General features: G+C 37.5%; 2 protein-coding genes across 8 annotated transcripts; one reads left to right on the top strand and one right to left on the bottom strand.

Annotated features, from left to right (window-relative positions):
* Window positions 1–783: 783 nt before the first annotated feature.
* Window positions 784–15,716, top strand: pias2 (protein inhibitor of activated STAT, 2). 6 transcript variants are annotated; one of them, XM_067438387.1, is made up of 16 exons: window positions 798–1,181; window positions 1,552–1,609; window positions 1,829–1,913; window positions 2,298–2,766; window positions 5,548–5,635; window positions 5,738–5,788; window positions 5,900–5,990; window positions 7,548–7,682; window positions 7,775–7,880; window positions 12,847–12,920; window positions 13,057–13,217; window positions 13,376–13,509; window positions 13,629–13,815; window positions 14,669–14,808; window positions 14,912–14,949; window positions 15,051–15,716. In XM_067438387.1, exons 4-16 carry the CDS (start codon window positions 2,301–2,303, stop codon window positions 15,237–15,239), a joined length of 1,860 nt encoding a protein of 619 aa, XP_067294488.1. In that variant the 5' UTR covers window positions 798–1,181; window positions 1,552–1,609; window positions 1,829–1,913; window positions 2,298–2,300; the 3' UTR covers window positions 15,240–15,716. The 6 variants fall into 6 exon arrangements, with proteins under 6 accessions (XP_067294489.1, XP_067294488.1, XP_067294487.1 ...); XM_067438388.1 differs by lacking the exon at window positions 1,552–1,609 and having other exon boundaries at window positions 784–838; XM_067438386.1 differs by lacking the exon at window positions 1,552–1,609.
* Window positions 15,717–16,318: 602 nt separating this feature from the next.
* eef2l2 (eukaryotic translation elongation factor 2, like 2) lies at window positions 16,319–25,592 on the bottom strand. 2 transcript variants are annotated; one of them, XM_067438383.1, is made up of 16 exons: window positions 25,410–25,592; window positions 23,233–23,447; window positions 22,563–22,744; window positions 20,500–20,711; window positions 20,227–20,414; window positions 19,995–20,100; window positions 19,793–19,906; window positions 19,554–19,692; window positions 19,273–19,468; window positions 18,934–19,192; window positions 18,729–18,836; window positions 18,287–18,640; window positions 17,997–18,179; window positions 17,785–17,917; window positions 16,777–16,990; window positions 16,319–16,439 (listed from the first exon to the last, which is right to left on the bottom strand). In XM_067438383.1, exons 1-15 carry the CDS (start codon window positions 25,410–25,412, stop codon window positions 16,797–16,799), a joined length of 2,586 nt encoding a protein of 861 aa, XP_067294484.1. In that variant the 5' UTR covers window positions 25,413–25,592; the 3' UTR covers window positions 16,319–16,439; window positions 16,777–16,796. The 2 variants fall into 2 exon arrangements, with proteins under 2 accessions (XP_067294484.1, XP_067294483.1); XM_067438382.1 differs by having other exon boundaries at window positions 16,319–16,990.
* Between the last annotated feature and the right edge of the window lie 401 nt (window positions 25,593–25,993).

Below are 25,993 nucleotides of genomic sequence, written 5' to 3'. Positions count from 1 at the left end.
GTGTGTGTGTGTGTGTGTGTGTGTGTGTGTGTGTGTGTGTGTGTGTGTGTGTGTGTGTGTGTGTGCGCGTGCAAGGCCTGTAAGGGTGGAAAAACACTAGGAAGCCCTGTAAGGGTGGAAAAACACTAGGAAGCCAGGGGTTGCTCACAAAGGCTCTCTGACTCTCCCATTCAGATGATTCAATTATCTTATATATATATATATATATATATATATATATATATATATATATATATATATATATATATATATATATATATATATATATATATATATATATATATATATATATATATATGTGTGTGTGTGTGTGTGTGTGTGTATGCTTACAAAGTTTAATGGACATGAATATATAAATAGAGCTTACTTATTTACTCTAGGCTGCCTTAGAAGCCTGCTTAGGCCCTAAGTGAGAACATGGCCCCTGGCTGAGAACCACTGGCATAAACTGTTGCCTACAGCTATTGCGCAGCATTTGCACTTCATTGTGTTTGCCTTGTTTAAAAAATGCTTTTTGACAAGTAAGCAGCACACCAAAATTGACACAGCACATCAAAAATCAATGAAAGTCACTTATGTTTAAACTTCTTCCTATAGGAGAACTTCTGACACAGTAGCCCAATTAAATAAACAGACAGAAAGAGTGTGGGAAATTGTCATAGAAAATTAAATATGGCTGTTTTGACGAAGAAAACGTTTTAAAAATGTAAATTATTAACGTTAAAAAAACTTTTTTATTATATGACCTCTTTAACCCAGGCTGTGTCACGTGACCCGACATCTCCGGACTGGCCAGGATGAACGCAGCCAGAAAATGGCGGATATTGAGGAGTTACGGGTAGGCGAAAGTGCAATGATAGCTGGTTACTTCTTTGCGGTTTTCATATTCTGAAGACATTTTGTAGTTACCGTTTTGTTATGCTATTTTACCTGTCGGTTTTCTGCCCATGGGTTAGTTTCTTTAGGCCTGTAGTTAATAGAGAGGCGTCACATCAGTCTGTTAGACGGATTGTGTTTAGCTCGTTAGCCACCATCTAGCTAACGTTACTCTTATAGCTCTCGTGCTGCAACAAAAACATTGAAGAACAGCCTAAAAATGTCACTGCTTTCATTACCATCTTTTACTGCATGAAAACGCTTTATTATAATGCCTAACTGAACTTGACGACTGTTCGCTGCAGGTAAAAAGTTTTTTACGTTACAATTTCTTCATTGCTCGAATCGTTTTGGTTGGTCTTTTGTTAGCTAGCGTCTAACATCAATTGCTAATGTATACATGTACCCACAAGTGTAGTTTGATTTGTTATGTGCATCTGTATGGATAAATGATGTGTAGACCATTGTGTCCTAATTGTGTATGTATAAATGTAAATGGACGCACGTTTTACATTTAATTGCGAAGTAAACGTTACAGAGGGACACTCTGACCAATGTTGTTTACAAGCCTAAAGGCAAACTTGATTCCTGTCACTGATCGTTTCATCATCACCACATTTTTTTTGGCATTGTGCATAAATCATTTAAAGTTTGATTTAATGTGTTGTGCTTCAGATCAGCATCAACAATACCCTGCATTAACAAATGTAGACTGTGTTTGGATACAAGAAAGGTAGATCATGTGTTTGTGTACTAAATCAATTATATTGCCATTATTTGAATGTTTCATTATATTTTGTAAATTTTTCAGACACATACCACATAACTATAAATCCAGCTTGTTTCAGCAGTTCAGTTAATTTTTCTCGGGATCAAAGTGATCTGTGTTTTGTCCTTTGTTATGCTCTTGATGTTTATCTAATGGGTCTTGGAATTATTCTCAACATTTTAGATGCATTTCGATCATTTGTTAAGGATTTTTAAAGAAAAAAGGATTAACACATAAGAACAATCAAGCATGGACCATATAATGAAGGGTCAGTTGAGATTTTCTTATTTCTCTGGGGTTTCTGGAATGGTTGTATTTGGGTGGGTTGTCACCTCACGTCACACATAATTCTTTATGAATTAATCTGCATACAAATTTCACCTATTGGTTCTTTAAACATCGGTTGTTACCATATTCCATCAGCTTCTGCCATATTTATTATTATTGGTGCACAGATTTTTTTTATATATATTAAAGAAATTATTACTATTGTAAATGCAAAATGTGTAAATTTCTAGTATGGCATAGCCTAGAGGGTGTTTTTTCTTACTTGTGTGGCTAAAAATGTTTCTAATTTCCTTAATCAGCCCATATGATTTTCCATGCTTACTATCTCAAAATCTTTTATGGGTTTTCTGAATTTGTTTTGCAGAATATGGTATCAAGTTTCCGTGTTTCAGAGCTTCAGGTACTGTTAGGTTTTGCTGGAAGGAACAAGAGCGGTCGCAAGCATGAACTATTACTGAGGGCTTTGCATCTACTAAGGAGTGGTTGTAGTCCTGCGGTGCAGATCAAAATAAAGGAACTGTATTGTCGGAGATACCCAAGGACTTTTGATGGGCTTCAGGATTTGGCGTCTCTAAAGTCAAGCATTAAATCCTACTTTCAAATAGACAGTGGTGCTACAATTGTGAGCTCAGACCTTCCGCTGCAAACCGGCAATTCAGACCTCCTGCAGCAGCAGCAGGTGAGCTGCGATTCACCTGTGTTTCATGAACTAAAGCCCATGATGAATATGCAGCAGCCCACGACACTTATGGCCCCTGTCCACCCGGATGTGCAGATGAAGGCCCTACCATTTTACGATGTGCTGGATGTCTTGATCAAACCATCCAGTTTAGGTAATTTTATACAAAATGTCTGGATTTGTCCATGCTTGGTCAAATGAGAAATAAATTAATAAACTTTTGATTAGAGTGTGGAAAACAGCTTTACAGATGAATGCATTGCATTTATATATATATATATATATTAGGGCTGGGACTTTAACGCATTAAGATTAATTAATTACAGGACTTTAACGTGTTAATTAATTACGCAAAAAAATAAATAACAATTTTAACCACACTTATTTTTGCACTGCGGAACGTTTTTCAATGAATGAGTTTCGACGGACCGATTATACTGGAACACCAACTAACCTTCACGAGTCACGACAACAACAAACCATAGTGAACATGAACGAAGAAGCTGATGAGACCGCTTTGCTTGGCCCCGTGGATGGGAAATTTTGTTTAAAAAAATGAAAGGATAGAAGCGTCGACAAGAGCATGGTTGTGTGCAAGCTATACAACAAGGAATTTGCGTATTACCGCAGCAAATCGAGCCTCAAATATCACAAATATGCTTTTGCTACACTTAATGGCAAACATTGCGCTGGTCTGCTGGACTGAAATAAATAAACAATATTTTGTTAATTAAGCTTATGTATTCAGTCATTATTCAATGGTATACTAAAAATCCATGTGAAAAATTACTTCTCATTCTCAGGTCAAATATTTATATGCAATTAATTTAGATTAATTAATTACAAAGCCTCTAATTAATTAGATTAATTTTTTTTATCGAGTCCCGGCCCTAATATATACATATATATATATATATATATATATATATATATATATATATATATATATATATATATATATGTGTGTGTATGTATATATGTGTGTGTATGTGTATATATATATATATATATAATATATATTATATAAGAGCTTAAAGGGATAGTTCACCCAACTGAGTGGATCCCGGCAGCCATTGATTACCATGGTGAGGGAAAAAATAAATGCTATGGTAGTCAATGGCTGCTTGGTCACAAACATTATTCCAAATATCTTCCTTTGTGTTCAGCAGAACAAAAAAAATAATACAGGTTTGGAACAACTTGAGGGTGAGTAAATTATGTCAGAATTTAATTTTTTTGGCTGAACTATCCCTTTATGCATTAACAAAAAGTAGTGTTTGAGTTGGTGTAAAGGTCTGCTCTAACATTACACTATCATTGAGACGATCGGGGTCAAAAGTTTAAAAAAATGTTTTAATTAATATAACGGCAAGGATGCATTTAGGTAATCAGACATGACCATAAAGGCATTTTGGCTGCTACAAAAAATTTCAATTTTAAATAAAGAAACTTACTGTTCAACAAAGAATATTATGCAGCACAACTGTTTAAAACATTGATAATAATTATAGCTGCAAGCAGCCATTACCGTGGCCAAGCGCAACAGAAGTAAGCTAGCAGCAGACCATCTGCAAAAATGAGTAAAGGCATTTGGAGACAAATATAAGCCAAAATTTTGAAACCGCACATTAATACATTGAGTTGTATAGTCATTTTCATGTTTTGTTTAATTATAGCACCACCAAGGGGCACAGTCTTACCCATTTTTGTGTGTGTGTGTGTCCTTAGAGTGAGCGCACAAATGTGTGTGTGAATTTTGGTGAAGATATCTCATCGTTTTGGAGTTATAGACATTTATATGAAAAAAACACAAAAATGACTGACACCTGACTTTGATTGGATTTTACTACCCCTTACTATCAATATTTTGAGATTTGGGCTTTTACTTACTTTTAGCTATTGACCTATGTTTATGAACTTCTGACGCTGGTTTCGTCTCGATCGGACTAGCGGTTTCAAAGATACCAGCTAATGTTTTATAAGCGCTTAATTACAACGCTGCACAAACCATACATCGAAACCTGGCAAATCTGGTATCGTTGGACTCGGCAAGTATTAAAAGGATAAAATTGGTCGACTCGGCATGACGCCCTGAATCTTTGAACAAACTTTTCAGAAGTTATAAACAAAAATAGGCGTTTTTCATATCTCCGGACCAGTAGGTGGCGCTGCACCAAAATGCTGCATTTTGCCGCATGTCATGCTTGTGATGACGTACCAAGTTTGGTTTAAATATGATAAAGCGTTGCGGAGATATAGCCTTTAGTGTGTTTTTGCAACCGCTACATAAAATTTGCTTGTGCGTTTATCAAAAACGATTTGACGAATCAACTTGAATTACAAAACTTTTTGTCAGCATGGTCTGAAGATGATCTGGGTCAATTTTTGTGTAAATCAGACCAACGGCCTAGGAGGAGTTTGAAAAAGTTAGTTTTCGGTTAATTAAAAATGACGGGAAAATTTTCATAACCAAAATGTTTTATACGTCATATGCAATCGTATCGGCTTGAGCCAAGAAATCAGAGGAAAAAAGATTTGTTTCTAGCCCTTATGGTTCAAAAGTTATTGGCATAAACATGAGTGAACTCATCTGTACCTTCGGTGCTTGGCCCCTAAAGATGTGTTTCTTGAGCACCAATCATTATATTGGAATGATTTCTGAAGGATCATGTGACACTGAAGACTTGAGTTATATGATGCGGAAAATACAGCTTTGTTCATCACATGAATAAATTACATTTTAAATATATTTTAAAATGTATATTTATTGTATTTTTGATCAGCATAAAAGAGAGCTTTAAAAATCATTGAAGAATCTTTCTGACCCTTTTGATCTGTAGTGTATGTGAACTAATTGCTTTGCCATCAATTGGGTTGTTCATAATTTCCTCATTGCCTTTGTCTAAATCTATACACCCTATGACTTGTTTTAAAGGGACCCATGCCATTCAGAGGTTTCATCATGAGAAGTACTTCATATTTGCATTGACTCCACAACAAGTGAGAGAAGTTTGCATTTCACGGTAAGAACTAAATTACTTAAATAAGACTTTAAAATGTGACTTGTCTTTTACTCCTGGTCTAAAATTGGTTGGTTCTTTCTTTCTTTTTAACCTTTTGCATAGGGACTTTCTTCCAGGTGGAAGAAGGGACTACATGGTTCAAATTCAACTGCGGTAAGAACCAACGTACCAGTGTTACTTTTCCTAAGCTTTTTTGTATATCAGTTTCAGCAGCATATACAAAGATGTTGTCACCATAATCTAAATTTTAGATTTTGTTTCTAGGTTTTGTCTAGCAGAGACCAGTTGTCCACAAGAGGACAATTATCCAAACAGCTTGTGCATCAAAGTCAATGGGAAGCTATTTCCCCTTCCTGTATGTAAACCTGTTTAATGTTTTCCAAAACTAGTTATTTTAAAAGTATTTGATTTCTAGAGGTCTTGAGGCATTTTAAATGTTTCAAACTTAGTCACCATGAACTCAAAATGGATGATGTTTTTTTTTATGGAACAGTGCAGTATTATTTGTCTGTACACATATTTATTAATGTCCCCTCATAATCTTTAATTAAAATTATTTCCCTCTCATCACACAATTTCTTCTCTGTTGATGCTGGCTTGACAGCCTGTCACACGAGATCACGGAAATTGTAAGCCACAACCTTCAAGTCCTGCCCTACATTTCTTCTTGTTTGAGGAGCTGTTTAACTCTGATATACTTAAAGGGTTAGTTCACCCAAAACATTTTTTTATTAATTACTCACCCTCATGTCGTTGGACCTTCGTTCATCTATGGAACACAAATGAAGATATTGTTGAAAGCTGATGAAAGGCTTCAGATAGGCCTCCATAGGCATTCAGTACATTCCCGCTGACCCACTCACAAGACCCATAAAGGCACTAAAGACATCATTACAAAGTCCATCTCACTACAGTGGCTGTACAATCATTTTACAATGCGACAGAAATAGTTATTGTGCGCACAAAAATCAAAATAACGACTTAATCCACCAAGTTACTGACGTGATTCTTCGGCACATGCACGAGAATATGATGCAGATCTGCTGTTCATGACCCAGAAGAAGAGGAGCGCCGCTATTGCGTGAGTTCACGTCCGAGACCTACACGGAATACAATAACTTGGCGGATAAAGTCGTTATATTGGGGGCTTTTAGGCACAAACTATTTTCTTCGCATTGTAAAATTATTGTACAGCCACTGTAGTGAGATGGACTTTGTAACAACGTCTTTAGTGCCTTTTATGGGTCTTGTGAGTGGGAATGTACTGAATGCCAATGGAGGCCTATCTGAAGCCTTTCTCAGCCATCAGCTTTCAACAAAAATATCTTTTATATTTTTTATAAATTTTCATGATAATGTAAAGGTCTTACGGGTGTCCAACGACATGAGGGTAAGTAATTAATGAAATAATTTTTCTTTTTTGGGTGAACTAACCCTTTAATAATAGGAAAGAAAAGACTCTGAACTTCTGTTTCATGCCGACTTTAACACAATTTTAAAAACACTGGATGTGGACGTAGTCAGCATTTGCAAATTAATGCAGACTGAAAACCAGAATAACAGTCTGATACTCTAACTATAAGGCTATCCCTGCCCCAAAGCTGAGAACGTGCAGGCTTTTAAAATGGATATGAAACATTGCATATTTTAGACACACTTTTGCATAATATGCTGAGTTTATGCTCAATAATCATTTATTATTGTCAATGGTGAAAACGTGTTTTTAATAATTTTTTGGAAACCATTTTTTTTCCCAGTATTTTTTGATTAATACTTTTTCTTAAAAGTATTTATTTGAAATTTAAGTGTGACTTAAGATTTAAGTAAGAGTGTTAATTTCTTTAAAAAAAGATCTAACTGACCTCAAACTGGACATTAATGTAATTGCAAATCTGATATGGTTATCCCTCAGGGTTATGCACCGCCCCCTAAGAATGGTGTAGAGCAAAAAAGACCCGGCAGACCACTGAACATCACATCGCTGGTCAGGTTGTCATCTGCTGTACCCAATCAGATAGTAGTCACATGGGCACCTGAAATAGGAAAGGTATGTAAAGTACCAGTACACATTGCCACAGCACCGCTTTAGCCATTTCTTTATTCTAAGCATTATATGTACTTCCGTCTTGTTTTCTGCAGACATACTCCATGTCTGTTTATTTGGTGCGGCAGCTGACCTCCCCACTATTGCTACAGAGATTAAGAATGAAGGGGATCAGAAACCCTGACCACTCCAGAGCTTTGAGTAAGGCAGCATTTCCCTCTGAGAAAAATATACCCATGTAATCTTAATCATAAATATGATTACACTTCACAAATTTGATAAGTATATTTGTTTATTTTTTTCACAAATTCTTTAAAGGGGTACTTTAGTGCTGGGAAGATGAATGTATTTAAAATGGGCCATTAATGTAGTGTGTGTATTTGTATTTGGTGCCTTCTAGACTGAGAAAAGACAGAAAATATATTTTTGTCTCATGGGGATGAAAGGCAACAATTCCCAGAATGCTTCGCTGCCCTGTGAGACAACTCCCAAAGCCGCCGCTACTGAATTACTTTCCCCAATCAGTTCAGTTGGAGAACAGACACTACAATTAATTACTGAACGTGTCTGTTCAATATAATGAGTAAGTCGCTGAGCGAGTGTCACAGCACAAACAGAGTCAGATAAAATTTTCTGTCATGAATAGAAATTAAATTTAGAAGTTAAAACACTTAAGCTGGGCATACACCGTGCGATTTCAGCAAGGTTACCTACTCACAGTACTACTTACCTCGCATGCGATATAAAGCCAAAGCTCACGATTTATGTGCTCTCAACTGTGCAGTCTGATCGTTGAGCACGTCTTGTCTGGTCACACTGTACGGGTAAAAATGCGCAATAAAACCCCCGTGCCTTGTTGCGACGATAGACCATGCCGTATTATAGAGAGATAGCCTATCAAATGCATCAGCTATCGATATCAAGAGGATTTAGAATTTATGTATAAAAATTATTATTTTTAGAGTAGGCCTACTTTTATTATTAAATTAATACTACATTAATTTGCACCCCACCAACAATTTCATACTGCATAATAAAATAATAGATAGATTACACCTCACTATTTAAAAACATTTAGCCTGATTAAACAAGGAATTATAGGTCTATAATTAAAGGGGGGAGTGAAACAAAATATGTTTCAGTCAATATCATGTCAATCTTGAGTACCTATAGAGTATTATTGCATCCTTCATATCTTCGAAAAGTCTTTAGTTTTATTATATTTTATTATTTAAGAAAGATGGGCTGTACTGAGTCTTTCCGAAAAAAACGAGCGGATGGAGGCGTATGGTGTGGGCGGAGCTAAAGAATCACGAGCGCGCACAGCTGTTGCATTGATAGCGTCTGAAAGCTGTGACATCCTCAAGCATGGAAAAGAAAACGTTACCCTAATAAACCTTGGCTATCAATCAGATTCAACTAATACATATATAGGTCCTACTCATTGTGATAAAGTTTATTATTTTCCATAATGTAATGATAAAAATGTAATATATTTTTTATATATATATATATATATATATATATATATATATATATATATATATATATATATATATATATATATATATATATATATATATATATAAAACAATGAATCTAAAATATATGAAATATATATATATATATATATATATATATATATATATATATATATATATATATATATATATATAAAACAATGAATCTAAAATATATGAAATATATATATATATATATATATATATATATATATATATATATATATATATATATATATATATATATATATATATATATATATATATATATATATATTTCAGATTCATTGCACACCAACTGAAATATTTCAGGTCTTTTATTGTTTTAATACTAATGATTTTGGGATACAGCTCATGAAAACCCAAAATTCCTGTCTTAAAAATTAGCATATCATGAAAAGGTTCTCTAAACGAGCTATTAACCTAATCATCTGAATCAACTAATTAACTCTAAACACCTGCAAAAGATTCCTGAGGCTTTTAAAAACTCCCAGTCTGGTTCATTACTCAAAACCGCAATCATGGGTAAGACTGCCGACCTGACTGCTGTCCAGAAGGCCATCATTGACACCCTCAAGAGAGAGGGTAAGACACAGAAAGAAATTTCTGAACGAATAGGCTGTTCCCAGAGTGCTGAATCAAGGCACCTCAGTGGGAAGTCTGTGGGAAGGAAAAAGTGTGGCAAAAAACGCACAACGAGAAGAGGTGACCGGACCCAGAGGAAGATTGTGGAGAAGGACAGATTCCAGACCTTGGGGGACTTTGCGGAAGCAGTGGACTGAGTCTGGAGTAGAAACATCCAGAGCCACCGTGCACAGGCGTGTGCAGGAAATGGGCTACAGGTGCCGCATTCCCCTGGTCAAGCCACTTTTGGGCTACAGAGAAGCAGCACTGGACTGTTGCTCAGTGGTCCAAAGTACTTTTTTCTGATGAAAGCAAATTTTGCATGTCATTCGGAAATCAAGGTGCCAGAGTCTGGAGGAAGACTGGTGAGAAGGAAATGCCAAAATGCCTGAAGTCCAGTGTCAAGTACCCACAGTCAGTGATGGTCTGGGGTGCCATGTCAGCTGCTGGTGTTGGTCCACTGTGTTTTATCAAGGGCAGGGTCAATGCAACTAGCTATCAGGAGATTTTGGAGCACTTCATGCTTCCATCTGCTGAAAAGCTTTATGGAGATGAAGATTTCGTTTTTCAGCATGACCTGGCACCTGCTTACAGTGCCAAAACCACTGGTAAATGGTTTACTGACCATGGTATTACTGTGCTCAATTGGCCTGCCAACTCTCCTGACCTGAACCCCATAGAGAATCTGTGGGATATTGTAAAGAGAAAGTTGAGAGACGCAAGACCCAACACTCTGGATGAGCTTAAGGCCGCTATCGAAGCATCCTGGGCCTCCATAACACCTCAGCAGTGCCACAGGCTGATCGCCTCCATGCCACGCCACATTGAAGCAGTCATTTCTGCAAAAGGATTCCCGAACAAGTAATTGAGTGCATAACGGAACATAATAAATTGAAGGTTGACTTTTTTTGTATTAAAAACACTTTTCTTTTATTGGTCAGATGAAATATGCAAATTTTTGGAGATATTCTCAATTTGAGATAATTGAAAATATTTCAGTTGTGCAATGAATCGAAAATATATGAAAGTTAAATTTGTATCATTACATTATGGAAAATAATGAACTTTTATCACAATATGCTAATTTTTTGAGAAGGACCTGTATGATCCAGAATTAGATCGGAGGTTGAAATAAATTGAACAGGAGAAGCAGCAACAGCAGGACGTCTGTCTCAGTGGTATGTACTGTATTTAGTGGCCTGTCAACATTTGTGTGGGTTTACTCGTGGTTTATGATGACATGATTTGATTTATGGACTATTGTATGTGACTAAACCTTAGCAGTAGCAAGCAAAACGGTTTTGCACGTCAGATAGTGTATAGAAAAACAGTGGAGTAGCGCATTTGAATGAAAGTAATCTGAATCAAAGCACGCTTTGTGAGAACGTCCCCTAGGTTTATGTTTGGGTGGTTTTACAATAAACAAACTGACACCTATAGTGGTCAGCTAAACAAATGTATTTAAACACACACCATAGATCACATGCTCAATTGATAAATTAACTATACACGATCATTTTGTTTACTGATGTTTACTTGCGCAACGATAGCCAACAACATAGACATTTGAAGCAGTTTTACTCACCACCTGTTTCCAAAGCAGGACCGTGAACCTTTATCGCTGCGACCGCTCCGTCAAAAACACACTTCTTTGGTAACTATTGATTTGGTGAAGTCCTGTGACAGCAGTGACCCTGGAGATCCACGTTTACGATACGACTGAAGCGTGGTGTTGCGAAGCTTCCCGTCATTTCTGCGTTCAAATCGGTTCAAATGCAGTGTTGCCTTCCCAGAATGCTATGCATCCAACTTAGTTTTTTAAACTTTGTCCATGTTTATGATGGGAATCAAAGTTTTTAACAGTGTAAAAATCGTGATTACCTCAGCTCTCATCACGATACCTCATCAGCTCATTTATGACGTTAAATGTAATCTGACTGCAGCGTTAGTGCTTTGAGATTTACGAGGCAACTCGATCATTATATTGAACAGACACGTTCAGTATTTAATTGTAGTGTCTGTTCTCTAACTCAGTCACAGTAATCCAATAGCAGTGGCTTTTGGGAATGGGAATTTTTGGGAATTGTAGTCTTTCATCCCCTTGAGACAAATATATTTTCTGTCTTTAGAAGGCACCAAATTTCTAACATAATTTTAATTTCACATTTCTACTACATTAATGACCCATTTTAAATACAGATTCATCTTCCCAGCGCTGAAGTACCCCTTTAAATGATTATCAATCTATAATGTCAGAACACTGCAATAATATCAGTCTCAATGAAAAGTAAGAGCAGCTTTATCTAAAAACAACTTGTTTAACACAAAATGGGCCTACTTTTCTTCTATTGTTTTCTTACAATATGGACCAAAAGAGAAATATTAAGAAAATAAATTTAGATACTTACAGGCTACATTATCAGCATATGTTGAAGTAGATTTATCTCTGATTGTCTCTGAGAATGTGCCGACTTTCGCTTTCTGTTGTGAAAAATTGACTGGGTTTGAGACTGCATTTGCACATTGCGTGATACCCACTGACTTGCGTTCATGAATTAAGACGGGAAAAGAAAAAAAAGGCCAACATGATATTGTGTCAAGATGGACAACGGTTTCCACTTATAATAAGATTAGGTAGGCTAAATATTAATTAATATTAAATACAAGAATTTTAGAATACTAATTAAATAGAATACTAATTATCCATTTTACAACACAAACTGGAGGCACAACAGTTTACTTAATTTCTGCTATTTGATAGCTGCCTACATAACTTAAAGATCTCCCTCTTTTCGTTTTCTTCATTGCTGCTTTTAAAAATTAAATGGTTACACTTCTGCTTTCGCGCAAGCGCAGTGAGGGAAAATAGGGCATTTGAATATACTCCAGGGTTTGTACTGATACAAAGGCATATTTTAATTGCTGAAGTAACCCTTTAACAATTACTTTTTGTCCTTCTATAAAATTAATTTGCTTAAATGAAATAATGTACTAAATCCTCCCCTTCTTTACTCTTGTAACAGTTAAAGAAAAACTCACGGCAGACCCTGACAGTGAAATCGCCACAACTAGTTTACGAGTCTCACTCATGTGCCCAGTAAGTTACTGTATCTATAAGATCTTAACTGGCTTATGTATGTCATTTTAAACAACATATTTAAGTTTTTTTTTTTGTGCTAATTTAGAATGGCAAAAAAATGTGTGAGACCAAATGAGTATTTTTTTTTTCATAGCTTGGCAAGATGCGCCTTACGGTACCCTGCCGAGCTGTCACCTGTTCCCACCTGCAGTGCTTTGATGCTGCTCTATACCTGCAAATGAATGAGAAGAAGCCCACCTGGATATGTCCCGTCTGTGACAAAAAAGCCACATATGAGAGTCTGATTATAGATGGGTGAGATTGCGTTTGCTGTAGCGGATATGCCATTTCAACCACAATCAGTGAATATTTTTGCCTTTATTGAGATATGATATCTCTTGAGATATGGGATATCTTTATTGAGCATAATAATCATGGAGTAAACTGGGCAGTGGGCACTCTCTGCTTTTCAGGCTCTTCATGGAAATACTCAATGACTGCACAGATGTTGATGAAATCAAATTTCAGGAGGATGGGACTTGGTGTCCAATGAGACCAAAGAAGGAGACGTTGAAAGTGTCATCTCCATGTATCCCAAAAATTGATTGTAAGGTTCATTACCATTTATATAAGTGTGTAAGCTTTATCTGCGTGCTAGGTTTTAATTGATTGTAAATAGGATTTCCATATTTTGATGCATTTTTAAAGTATTTAATGGCCCTTTAGGTGCTGTCCCGGTGAGACAAAGTGCAGTGGTGCCACCCCCAGAAACCAGCAGTACAAAAAAAGCAGACATAATTGACCTTACACTAGAGAGCTCGTCTGATGATGATGATGAGGATGAGGACAGTGATCCTCCTCTGAAAAAGCGCTGTCTCTACATGTCAAAGGCTGAGGAGATGCACAGCAAAGGGTTTGTGTTCATTAATTTCTGTGCACCTTTCATCAGCCTTGCCCTTTTGTGACCATATTTTGAATGACCCTGAACTGTACAATCAATGCAGAATTGCCCATGGTGATGGTAAAACCTGAAGAAGAAAAGTAATGGCAAGTAATGCAAAAAAGAAAAAAATGAGTGGAAAGTTAGGTGGTTTCTTGCACTCTGAAATGTTTATTAATATTATTATTATTATTGTGGTAGCGTTACGATAAGGGCTCATTTTGCATAACATTGACCAATATATTTATTACAGTATTTATTCGTCTTTGTTAATGTTAGTTAAAAAAAAATCTGCCTGTGAATTGTTTTTGTTTTCATGTAACTTCACAGTGCATTAACTGTTAATAAATCAAAATATTTGAATATATTAATAATTGATGAAATTAACATTAACTAAGATTAATAAAAGTTGTAGAAGAATTGTTCAATCTTGCATGTTAACTAGAGTAGTTTTAACTAATGAAACCTTATTGTAAAGTTACCATTATTATTATTATAAAATATCTGTTATTAGTGCCCGAGCACATATGGTGTGAGGAAACTTGGAATTGCTCCATTTAAAAAACAAAAAGCTTTTTAAAAAATGTTTTTATTAAATCATGATCAATTGGAAAAGGCATTGAAATTGGGAACCCCAACAAAAATGTTGGAACCCTGTGATTGTTGTATCCCTTACTGTAGATGAAAAATATAGATAAAAGATAAAAATGATCCAGAATGATTCCCAAAATATTTCAAAAGGTCTATTGCAGTGGAGCCTCCATTACTCTGATAATGTTTTTGTGTGTATATTGGTTTTCATATGCTCCCTTTTTTCATGTGTTAGGGTCTTGACTTATCAGCCCTCAACTGTCCGGGTGCCAAATGTCCAGGGGCTGGACACCTCATACCTGACCTCCTCAATAGCGGACTACTCTGTTCCATTCCATCATTCAACCTTATCCACTATTCCTACAGATATGCAAAGTATGTGCTTTCTTGTATATGTATCCTGTCTGCCATCCAATCAAATATGCTTTAGCTTTTACATGAATTTTAACATGTCATACTACACACATCTTTCCCAAAGGTCTTGATTTATTTTCTCTGATTCAAGGGGACCCCCAGGTAGGTGTAAAATATTCCTTCAAAGAAATAAGATTGCATGCACACATATTCTAATAGTTTGCACTGCTGTTTACCTGTTGTTTCCTTTATTGTTCTTTCAGCAACATTACAGAGGCCCCATATTTTTAGACAGCCTCTCCAGCAGCCTTCAGAGTGCCACCACCAGCGCCAGCCTGGTATCCTCATCTGCACAGTACGAGACGGCAACACATAGCAGCAGCTCGAGTCATGAGACTGGTGTGATCACAGGAGGATCCTCAGGCCTATCAGACATTATCTCTCTAGACTGAATCCTGGTGCATCTTTATTGGTCAGTCACCAAAACAACTACACTCAAATCAAGTCAGTTAAGCGGAAACTATTTTGACATTTGATTATGGACCTCAAGAATCGTGTTTCGACAAGGACCCAGAAGGACTGCTATGAAATCTCTGAGTGGGTCAGAAACAATATTGTTTTTAAACCTGAATTAAGCTTTTATTTCCCCTTCGAATTGGGGAAACAGTCGGTTACACGATGACTCTCTTCCTGTGGCTATTTTATTGGAGGAGCAGAGCAAAACAACGGAGTAAATGAGTGGACTTGAAAGCTCAGACACGTCCAAAAACAGCACTCTTCTCTTCATTGTGTGTTGCTTCAGCAGTTCTGCGGTTGAAACGGAAGCAGGTTTTCAGCGGCAGCTCACTTTATTTGTCTCTTCGATTTCAGCAGTGCAATTACTTTTTGTTACAAGACTTAAGTTGCAGCAATAAAAACTGTTTGTTATATGTTTTTTTTTTTTTTTTTTTTTACTCGTCTGATATCAAGGCAGAATGTGTCAACAGATCTTTTTTTTTTTCTTTTTTTTTTACCGGTATTTGAACTTTTGGTTGTTTGCCTAAGGGCCATGAGATTCTCTCTTGCTGAAGCGTTAAACCTCTTTTGAATCTGTAATTTTATATGGAAGTTGTTTTTTTAGATCATAACACATCTAACATATTCACCTCAGAAGCTGTAATATGATTGTAGATAAGGAAGTTATTTGTCTAATTTCATGGTAATTGCTCATTTAACAACCAGCAGCTGCACGGGTAAAGAAAATTAAGCCATTCATTTTAAAATTATGCATAACAATTTATATATAGGACGATCATAAAATACGGTATAAAAATAATTGGAGTTTTAGAAATTTTTCTTGCTAATGGCTTACTTAATAGACACACGTTGCAGTTTAAGTTCATCTTATATGAACTGACTTATGATTACGCCATACAACATACTTGCATCAAGTCTGAAGGCAGGCAAGTGGTTATTCATCGTTATTTGTGTACTATTTTGATTCAAAGATGCTTATATATTTTAATGTTAAAAAAACAAACAAACAATGATGTGCTGTAAATGTTGATACAGTGCTTTTATTGCCCCTCTCAGTCAGGGCTGAGGTTTTTAATCGACATAGCTCTCCAATAATGATGGCAAAGGTAAAGCTGTTGAGAATCTTGAATTCTTTGCTGAAAAGGAGGGTACAGTTTAAGATTATACATATACATCCTAAGGCGTAAATCAATACACAGTGATTGAAGCATTACTTCATGTTCATCTGGAAAAATATATTTTTAAATATTATGTCCAGATTGCTGTGATGTATTTGCTATCTTTTATGCATGGACTCATCCACACCTTTTTAACAGGCTCAGATTTTATTTGCTGCAAAATTGTGCAGCTTTGAATATTTAAATTAAGCGCTATTGTTTTGATTCATATTAAATTATTTTGATTTGTGTAAACATTAAGCCATACACTTCAGAGTCATCACGTTAACAATGTAAGGTTAATAGCTTCAATCACCATATTCAATCCAGAGAAGTTTAAAGTTTGTCCAGGAAGTTGTCCAATGCTGGGATGCCCTCCTTAAGACCTTTGCGTTTACGGGTCTCAGCCACAACTTGGCAAGGTTTGCTGTTTATGTCGTAGGGGTCACCTGGCAAAATCTGCCAGTGGTCAAACACGCACTGAGGGAAGGCCTGTCCGCCAGTGTTAGACCTCAAGTCTGCTGTAAAACCTATACAAAAACAAATGAAAGCAAACTATAGGCACTGAAGGTAGTGAGGAGGACTTGTGTTAAAGGGATAGTTCACCCAAAAATGAAAATTAGCCCATGATTTACTCACCCTCATGTCATCCTGTTTGTTTTTCTTTTAGACAGATAAAATCAGAGTTATATAAAAAAATGTCCTGGATCTTCAAAGCTTTATAATGGCAATGAATGGCTGTTTGAAATCCATAAAAGTGCTCCAAGGGGTTAATAAAGGCCTTATGAAGAGAAGTGATGCGTTTGTGTAAGAAAAATATCTATCTTTAAAACTTTACAAACTGTAATCTCTAACTTCCGCTTACTGTCGTATGCGCGTTAACGAGAGTCTGGCACTCGAGTGTGTGACGTATGTGTAACACAAGTTTCGGTGACAACCGCAGAGGATATGGCAAAACAAAACTTATTTCTTCCACAAACGCTTCACTTCAGAATGCCTTTATGAACCCCCTGGAGCCGTGAGAAGTTTTATGATTGATAGATGTTTATGGACTTCAAAACAGAAACTGCCATTATAAAGCTTGGACATTTTTTTTATATACAACTCAGATTTATTTGTCTGAAAGAAGAATGTCACATACACCTGGGATGACTTGAGTAACTATCACTTTAATGTCCAGGCACCACTAAAAAAATGTGTGTTTAGCTGCTATAACTAATTTATTTATTGTTGAATGTAACAACAATACATGACATCAATGACCTATTGCTGGCATTTTTAACAAACTTATCATGCTGCAGTCAAATCTGAAGTAGTAACTCACCAAATGATTCATTTACAGGTAGGTATGCCTTCACAACAAATATAGGTGTCCCAGCCACTTGGGACTCCTCAAACACATGGCCTCTTTTTCTGTTAAGCACACCGTAGATGCCACCAACAACCTGCTCTGGGCACTGGAGGGGAAAAGAAAATATATTAACAGCATAAAGATTGCACTCTCGTTTTTCTGTTCCACGACTCCACCATGTGTACCTGAATCTCGACCAGGTAAATGGGCTCCATGAGTCTTGGCTGTGCAGTGAGCACAGAGGCATACAGAACTCGACGGGCTGTGGGAATGATCTGACCGCCACCTCTATGGATTGCATCAGCATGAAGAGTGACGTCGTGAATGTCAAATCGGACTGCCCGCATGTTCTCTTCACAGAGTGCACCCTGGTAAGGTAACACAAAATTGTTTCTGTTGAAGTATCTCATTATTATATTGTAAACTGTATAAATGTCCAAGCATGAATTCAAAGGCATAACCTATCTTGACTCACTTCTTTTGTTGCCCACTGGAAACCAGCCACTACGCTGTCCTTTATCTCATTCAGATACTGAACTCCCTTTGTGACATCCACAAGGATGTTGGGCCCTGTGCCGTCTGGTCCAAAGCACCAAATCTTACGGGCCTCAGAAACTTCCCACTCATATTTCTCAGTCAGGTAGCGAGCTCTCTGTTTGAGCTCCTGCCGAGCAGTCACGTCACCCTTATCGACGTCCTCGGCCAAGCCATCTGGGAAGGGCCTGGATTTCATGTACAGACGATTGTGCTTGTTGGGAGACTTGGACAAGCAAACTTGGTCTGATTCTTCACTGACAGTTTCACGATATGACACAACTGGGTCTGATTTCTGCAGCAAAAACAAAAATCAAACTATTAGTGGAAATGAATAGAGTAAAAAATATCTGTACACTTTAGTATTGTCATGCAAGCACTACCTTTAGAGGGATACCGGCATGATCTTCCTCAAGGTCTTTTAAGCAAATCTCCAGATGAAGCTCTCCAGCACCTGCCACAATGTGCTCACCAGACTCTTCAATTATACACTAGCAGAAGATGGAAAACCATTGGTATTTATAATTGAAAACACTGAATTCTGTTTGTACCATCTGAATGGTACCATTGTACCATCAAGATATTTACCTGAACCATGGGATCAGACTTGGCCAGACGTTTAAGACCCTCCACCAACTTTGGTAGATCTGCTGGGTTCTTGGCCTCCACAGCAACTCTCACCACAGGACTAACACTGAACTTCATAACACGCATGTTGTGAGCATTTTCAAATGTGGTAATGGTGCCAGTCTTGACCAGGAACTGATCAACCCCAACCAAACCAGCAATGTTCCCGCATGGCACATCTTCAATGGGCTCCACATAGCGACCCATCATCAGGATAGTTCTGGGGAGACAATTGGGTTATGATGAAATCAAATCAAGTGAAGATAAAGTATAATGTATATGTAATTGACAGCAGCAAACCTTTGGATTGGCTTTATGTACAAGTCCTCCTTCTTTCCTGGTGTGAAGTTTGGGCCCATGATGCGCACCTTTTGCCCGGTAGAAACAACACCAGAGAAGACACGACCAAACGCATAGAATCTACCCTTGTCTGTGGTTGGCACCATCTTGGAGATGTACATCATGAGAGGAGCTTTGGGATCGCAGTTCTTTACACCTTGAAAGTCAAAGGACGAATGTGAAAAAGTTGAAGAAAAATAAGCAGTCTGAAGTGTAGCATCCCTCACAATGTTTTAACTTACCCATAGCGGCCTCATCATCTCCAGGACCCTCGTAAAGCAGTTCACAGCGGTACTTTTGGGCAGTGACAGGAGAAGGAAGATGAATGGTAATCATCTGGAGCAAAGCATCACCTGCAGGCAACCAGCGGCGCATCACAGCCTGGAAGCATTCGAAAAACCATGTGTCAACAACAATACCAGTTGAATTAGGGTGCAGGCTCTCAAAAGTCATTATTTCGAGTTTAAGTATTTAGCTCTACCTTAAGTAGTGGTTTTCCTTCTTTTTCTTTGTCATCTGCATCAAGCTTTACTTCAAGTTTCTCAATCAGTTTCTGGGTCTCTTCTTTGTTGAAATTCATAATGGCATCAAAAACCTGTGGAGTTGTTCAAATGAGAGAGTAATGAAAATGAATGGAAGTAGCAGGAGACAATATAACCAGAAGAACTTATTCAAACACAAACCTTAAAGATAGGATCCAAGACAAGTTGGCAGAAAGTACGGGGAAGCTTCTTGCCATCTGCATTGGTTGATGATTTGCTGAATTTTCCACAAGAGGGATCAAAGTACCTGAAAAAGATGGCTTTGAATTAAAGAGATTTCATACATATGCGCAATTTATACTTGAAATCATATGGGTTATTTGTACTCGAGATAGTAGATCACAATGACACCTTCATAACACAAGACACTTACTTGTCTCCCCAAAGCTTTTTCATCATCTCCTCCACTTTCTTGGCTCGTTCTGCTGGAGTGAGGTCTGTTTTTTTCTTATCCCCTTTGGCAGCAAACTTGGCCACGTACATCTCAGCAAACTGCTTTAGAGTAAAAGCCCAGCCATGGAGACCTGACCCAAATCCCACAGTCCCAACCACAGGATCCACCTAAGGTACCCCAGAAACCAGTAGGAAAGATTAATACAAGCAAACAATTTACTCATAAAGTTGACTTTCCAGTCTAAACTGTTACCATAATGTTTCCCATTGGTCCAGTCTCTCCTTCACCATAGGTTGAAATGATGACATTAACGTTCTCCACAATCCGCTGGAAGGTTAGGAAAAGCTCGTCGGGTTCCAGTTGCAACTCAAGGAGGGCACGGTCCATCTTGTTCATCATCAAGACAGGCTTGATGCGCTCTGCTATGGCTTGTCTCAAGACGGTCTCAGTCTGTACACACACACCTGTGGAACAAGTCAGCTTTAAATCTCATTTTTCTGAGCAATTTCGGTTTGAAAAGCAAAGTCGAAGCACTGTGACGGAATGTGAGGTAGAAGCATACATCCGGAGTGTGTAATTGGCTGCCGCCTAGGGTTGGGTACCGAAACCCGGTTCCAATATGGCACCGCTACCTATATAACCGGTGTGTACCAGACAGAATTAGTACGCAGATTTTGGTTCCTCATTTCGGTGCTGCCCACTTAAGTTCAAACCAAGCGGCAACCTCCCACGATCTCTCTTGAAGCCAATACGGAAGTAATGTAAACTGCAATTTCTTATCTGGCCTCTAGGGACAGGCTCCAGAAGGGAGCAGAATCTCATTGAGCCCCATGTTAAAATTCTCAACTTTAAAGCAGAAAAAAACATGTTTACAGCCTGGTACAAATTTTGGTTTTTGCCTATATGGCTAATTTTGATCTTCATGATAACTGTAAGGGGGTGAATTTTTTTATAACTCATTCGTTTACGTTTTATAAAGCCTTAAAGTTCTGCATAATTAAGGGCGTGGTTACAAGTGGATAGCCATTTATCTGCCGTCTATTAGTCATTGCGTCACCTCAGCTCCTCGCACATCCCGCCTTTTTGCCCATTTTCTGTTATCCGGAAGTGACACCCGATGACTCGCTCACAAGATGGCAACGCCCAGCTTGCCCATACTTTAAGCTTCAGAACGGCTTATCGGAATCCTATGGGTGACGTCACGGACACTACGTCCATATTTTTTTACAGTCTATGGTTCAAACGCGCTTCGGCTGGCACCAAGCCAGATACAGACATGCTCAGCGCTCGTCATGTATCACAACTATTCCATGTTTTCAACCACATCTTGTTTATTTTAGGTTCCAGACATTTAAATAAATACTAGCAAAAAACACAAACTAATGTCTATGGAAGCGGCAATAACAATCCTTTCAGACAGTTATAATTTGACTGCATATCTTATTCAAATCAGATACACATTTTCTAAGTAAATTAACTATATATTTTACTCTATTCTTCTCCCAGTTCAGCGTCACTTACTTTCATGTATTTTGTGAGACGAGGATGAATTTACGTGATGTAAATCAGACAGATCTTATTCTCTGAGGCGCAAACTATGGCGGCGCCCATTGCGCATTTTAGATCAACTAAAATGATCATTATGACAGCACATTCACTTACACATTTGGAAATAAGAATACCAGATAGCTCATGATATAGTTAACATGTTACATTTTGAATAAAAAAATAAAAAAATACATCTGTGAATGTGATACAGCACTATTGTGGCTGCTGTGTGTCATGTGAGAAGCACGACGCATCAACATGGAAACTAAGGCAATACGTTCTAAAATATTTTGCCATAGAATGTGGTCATAAAAAGCCATTCTTTAATGTCATCCACTGTCGTTAAAAAAAAAAAAAAAGTAAATATCGGTTCAGTCACCGCTACCATTTTAAAAGTACCGGTTTGGCACCGGTATCGTAAAAAAAAAAAAAACGACACCCAACCCTACTGCCGCCACAATTCTACTTCAGCGCTTATCTGCATTTATTGATGAAATTTAACTATTTTAAGATAATCTCTGTGCTGTATTATGCATGAGATTGCATTACAGAGGAGAATTCATGAGAGCGGTTTCTGCACGGAATGCAGAAAAAAAGCCACGGTTAATCAAGCACCGTGTATGCGCACATATTTAATCACATCTTCTTCAAATTAAATACGTATACAGCTGTACATCTGATCATAAAAACGTGATGACACGATGGATTATGGGGTTCATGACAGAAAAGAAGTGTGAATTTGATTTCCTAAAATTAATTTGCCTTACCTGATACACAGTCTACCACTACAAGGGCACCATCTGTAACTCTGAGAGCTGCCGTCACCTCAGAGGAGAAGTCAACATGCCCTGGCGAGTCGATCAGGTTGATGAGGAAGCCAACACCATCCTTACACTGCTTAATGAAGGCTGAGTCATACTCACTGAGCTCATAATACAGAGAGATAGCCCTGTAAGGGAAACATACATGTAAAGGGTTTCAGGGATTGTAAGAAGTCATTTTGGTGTTTCCTTTGTAGATTTTATTCGAATAGAATAAGAGATGCAGAGCTACATAAAGACGAAAATATATCAAATAAATGCTTTTCTTCATATTTATCAAAATTCCTGATAATTAGGCTATATATATATCACTGTTTTAAAAAATGGTAATATTAAGAAATGTTTCTTTAGCAGCAAATCAGCATGTTAGAATGATTTCTGAATGATTGTGTGACACTACAGCCTGGAGTAATGATGCTGAAAATTCAGCTTTGCCATCACAGGTAAAAATGTAATTTTAAAAAATTCAAATAGAAAAGTTATTTTAAACATTGTAATAGTATTTCACATTATTACTGTTTTATTGATTTTTGAACAAATAAATGCACTTTTAAACATTTTTTATCATGTTCAATATAACATGACACCAATAAGATTTTTAAATAGGAATACCTACGTTGACTTTATGGTGATGCATCGCTCTTGTTCATCTTTTCTGGTATCAGTAAATCTGGTCTCTCCTGCACGTGCATTAGCAATAATACCAGCTTTGCACACCAAGGAATCAGTGAGAGTAGATTTGCCATGGTCCACATGGGCGATCACAGACATGTTCCTGATATTGGACTTTTTGTCCATAATCCCCCGAATCTGGTCTACTGTAAAGTTCACCTGAGGGCCAAAGACAAGTTTGTCAAGTGTTGATTGTTGAGTAAATACAAGTGTGTTTGTGTGTGTGTGAGGGACAATATGTGATGTTAAAATAAGTGAATGCCTCTGGCTCATTAGACAGTAACTATGACAGTTCAACTATGCTTGTCCATCTACTTTTTTAATAAAGGCAGTAGCCTATAAAGTACATTGTGAATGTACACTGGAACTGTATTTGTCATTGAATTATAAAATGTTAATAAAACTAACATATCTCAACTAAAACAGCAAAAACTGACGCAAAACTACAACAATGCAGTAAACATTCAAAATGCAATGTAAAAATAAATATTAATCAATAAAATTAATTAAAATGCCAAAATATTACAATTCAAATTCAAATGTGATGATGCGTTTTTGAGAATATCGTTGTCGCCATAAATTGAGGCAGTCATTCTTTCCCCCATATATTTTCTTCTAAAATATCAGGCATATATTCTAAAAAATATTGTAAATGCCTTTTTTACTGCATTTGGTAAAGTAATGTAAAATGTCTAATATTTACTAGCAATAACTATGTAGTAATGCAGTAATTATGATTTCAACACATACGCTTTATATATGTGTCATAATTCATAAGGGAGTGCAGTGAAGCACAGCATGTACCATGAGTGCGCAGATTCTGTGGGGCCGCTGTGTGTGCTGCCGTCTGCACAGCACAAGCGCTACCCAGCGATGCACTCAGCCAATAGCTCAACAGGCGTAATTACACCCAAAGTTGCGAAATTGGAATATCGTATAAACATTTGCGAATAAAGCACCGTTTCCATCCAGTGAGTCGAAGAAATAACAACATCGTCACTTCCTGATAAAACTCTCTGGCGCTAAATAAAAGTAGGAGAAGCCACTACTCGCGGCTCGGGGTGCGCAGAGCAGACAAAACGCAATAAAAGTGTTCTCTATTTTGTTTTGATACGCAGTCATTTAGGAGAGTTCTGGGAGGGAATTATACTGAACCACCACAGACCTTGCTCAGGCGCATTTCACAACAACCAAACCAGCATTTCGGATGCTGTGCGAGAAGATCGTTTCGCTGGTTAGTCCTGTTACTACATATGCTGTCCGTCACATGCGCAACGAGGCATTTATTTTGTGTTATTTATTAACGTCTTTCCATCATAGTTTATGCGCATGTTTTCTTATCGGATCAAAAATGTATCCGTTTTATGCGCAGAGAATGTATTCGCATCTTGGCGTTTCCATCCGCAGTGTCTGCGATATCCCAAAATATGCATAAAATGGGTGGATGGAAAACAGCAAGCTTGTTTAGTCTGATAAGAGTGTGGGGTTGTTTCGCCCTTCAAAAACAATAATTTTGCGGTACCGTCACTTTAATAACGATATTTGCGATCCAGCAGCCCTTCACATGCATGGCTTTATCACTGTGCGTGAAACTTTAATACACGCATAGAAAAGAAGAGTGGGGGGCGTTCACGCGCTATTTATAACGCGGTAACGTTATTCCAGTGCGCGCGCGTGCACTGTGTTGGGCCATATAGCCTACCTAAAATAACACGGCTAGACTTTCACTTAAAAACAAAGATCGAACAAACCGCATGCGGTTGTGCTTTACATTTATGCGTAGTGGTACATGTCACATACAGTTAGGCTACATGACGAACTTTTTGATCTCCCATCGAACACATATATGCATAGGCCTATTTTAATGCGTCATTCCTTTTTCTGACTATCTTAAAATAAAGACATAAATTATGTCCCGCGTAGCCTATAATTCATGTTCAAGGTTGACATAAAACGCGATAATCTTATAAGCAGGTTGTCATTACGTCATTAACATCAGAATAATAATGAAAAAAATAGCCTGAATGACTGAATAAATGCCTCCTAAATCAACAAAAATGTTTTAATATATAACTTTAATTTCTGATAAAGCCCAATGAATGACAGGTTGAAATATCGTACCATTTTGGCGAATGGCTCCCAAATCTAGGACGGCCTCTCGCTGCGATCGCTGCTCCTCTCCGCTTGAGGACCTGGGGGAAAGAGAGATAATATGACGTAGAATCTCAGTTTATGCTGCTGCGACACATAAGGTGTGCTAGGCTTCGGCTGCGGAGGGATGTAACCGATCGGCGAGAGTTGCCGCTTGCTGTCGGGGAGGAGCTGAAAACGGAGTCGGACACTTTCTGCTTCCCGTAGTGACGCTCAGAGACGAATCACATGCAATATTTGTCTAATACACAGGCTTTTTCGTTCAATACTTTATACTGCTTAATAGATCTGTTTGTACAATAATAAAGTTCAACCTATGCTATTTAAATAACATTTAAGTGGGGTCTATGCTTTTTTATTGTGATAAGCATGACACAATATAGCATTGCGACAACATGAAAAGTGATTTAAATGCTATAAAAATACAGATTTAGTACGCATTAGTGGAACTGAAGGTGTCCGAATGAACACAAAACACACGTGATCGTTGTCATCTGCCAATCGTGGAACAGCTGTGTCGTCATCAGAGCTCGTTCAGCCGCTCGGGAGAAACT

The sequence above is a fragment of the Pseudorasbora parva genome, chromosome 3 (genome assembly GCF_024679245.1).
Source record: "Pseudorasbora parva isolate DD20220531a chromosome 3, ASM2467924v1, whole genome shotgun sequence".
NCBI classification, from domain to species: Eukaryota; Metazoa; Chordata; class Actinopteri; order Cypriniformes; family Gobionidae; genus Pseudorasbora; species Pseudorasbora parva.
This window is presented reverse-complemented; position numbering and strand designations above follow the sequence as displayed.

Coding starts and splice junctions, on each gene's coding strand:
- eef2l2 (XM_067438382.1), bottom strand. Junction 19,469..19,553: donor AGATGATGAGGCCGCTATGG/GTAAGTTAAAAC, acceptor TTGACTTTCAAG/GTGTAAAGAACTGCGATCCC. Junction 18,837..18,933: donor AGTCTGATCCCATGGTTCAG/GTAAATATCTTG, acceptor ATCTTCTGCTAG/TGTATAATTGAAGAGTCTGG.
- pias2 (XM_067438385.1), top strand. CDS start 815: ATGGCGGATATTGAGGAGTTACGG. Junction 13,218..13,375: donor GAGAGTCTGATTATAGATGG/GTGAGATTGCGT, acceptor TCTGCTTTTCAG/GCTCTTCATGGAAATACTCA. Junction 14,950..15,050: donor TGATTCAAGGGGACCCCCAG/GTAGGTGTAAAA, acceptor TTGTTCTTTCAG/CAACATTACAGAGGCCCCAT.